Below are 1,001 nucleotides of genomic sequence, written 5' to 3'. Positions count from 1 at the left end.
AAAAAAAGAATAAAGCTCTAAGAGTATTAGATTAAATTACGCATAATTTTTTGCTGACACTGTAAATTTTACTTTTAATCTTTCAAAACTATATAGATTATTTATATATGTCTACATTTCAAAAATTAAGATGGTAAATCCAATTTGTATCCTTAAAAAAAAAAACTCATCAGGCAGAAGAATGATAATTATACTTACACCGATCTTACTGATTTACTTTCACGCTTCAAAGTAAGGAAATGAAACTTTGCTATGGTATACACTTGCTGTTTCCAAAGACTCATAGTGCTCACTAGAGAAGCTTTGGTTTCAGAAAGAATAAGTAAGCTCTGTTCCATTTCATCAAAAGATTTTGAATCCATTTCTTCCTCTGGTGGCTGATGAGTAAATACACTATAATCTATTAACCAAAACAAACAAAAAAATTGATATATTCCTAAAAAAGATGAAAACCTTTCTGAAGCATGTAAATTTTAAAGAAACACATGTCTGGCAGGATGTGGAACAAATGGAACTCTCATGCACTTTGGCAATATCTATTAAAGCTGAATACAGACATATCTTATGACTCAGTAAATTCCCTTTTAGGTATAAATCCAACAGAGATATGTATATCGGGTTTACCAAAACCCACAAGAACATTCTTAGTACAGTCCTATTCAGAATACCCATAAACTGGAAAGAACCTAAACGTTTCTCAACAGGTAAATGATAAATAGTTGTGAAATACACCTATAACAGAACAGTGCAAAAAACAAAAGTGAACAAACCACTACACAGCTGAACGTAACAACATGGTTGAATCTCACAAACATAATATTACGTAAAAGAAGCCAGATGCAAAAGAGACACACTGTGTGATTCCACAGTTCAAAAACAAGCATGCCCATATTTAAGATCCTTGATAATACAATCTAAGTTCACTGCCTTCCAAGACCACCCAATTATTTCCTTCATAGTTCCTATCACTATCAGTAAATATCTCAATTATGTATATATTT

General features: G+C 31.5%; 1 protein-coding gene across 1 annotated transcript in view; it reads right to left on the bottom strand.

Moving 5' to 3' along the window:
* Positions 1 to 1,001, bottom strand: part of ABCA5 (ATP-binding cassette, sub-family A (ABC1), member 5) — a 76,587-nt gene that overhangs the window by 35,191 nt on the left and 40,395 nt on the right. The window contains exon 18 of the mRNA XM_008586617.1: positions 199 to 400. Within this exon, the coding sequence (XP_008584839.1) occupies positions 199 to 400 (202 nt within the window). The remainder of the gene's footprint in view (positions 1 to 198; positions 401 to 1,001) is intronic.

This window comes from Galeopterus variegatus, unplaced genomic scaffold, assembly GCF_000696425.1.
Source record: "Galeopterus variegatus unplaced genomic scaffold, G_variegatus-3.0.2 Scaffold4047, whole genome shotgun sequence".
NCBI classification, from domain to species: domain Eukaryota; kingdom Metazoa; phylum Chordata; class Mammalia; order Dermoptera; family Cynocephalidae; genus Galeopterus; species Galeopterus variegatus.
Note: the sequence above shows the minus strand (reverse complement) of the source record. Positions and strands in the feature narration are given on the sequence as shown.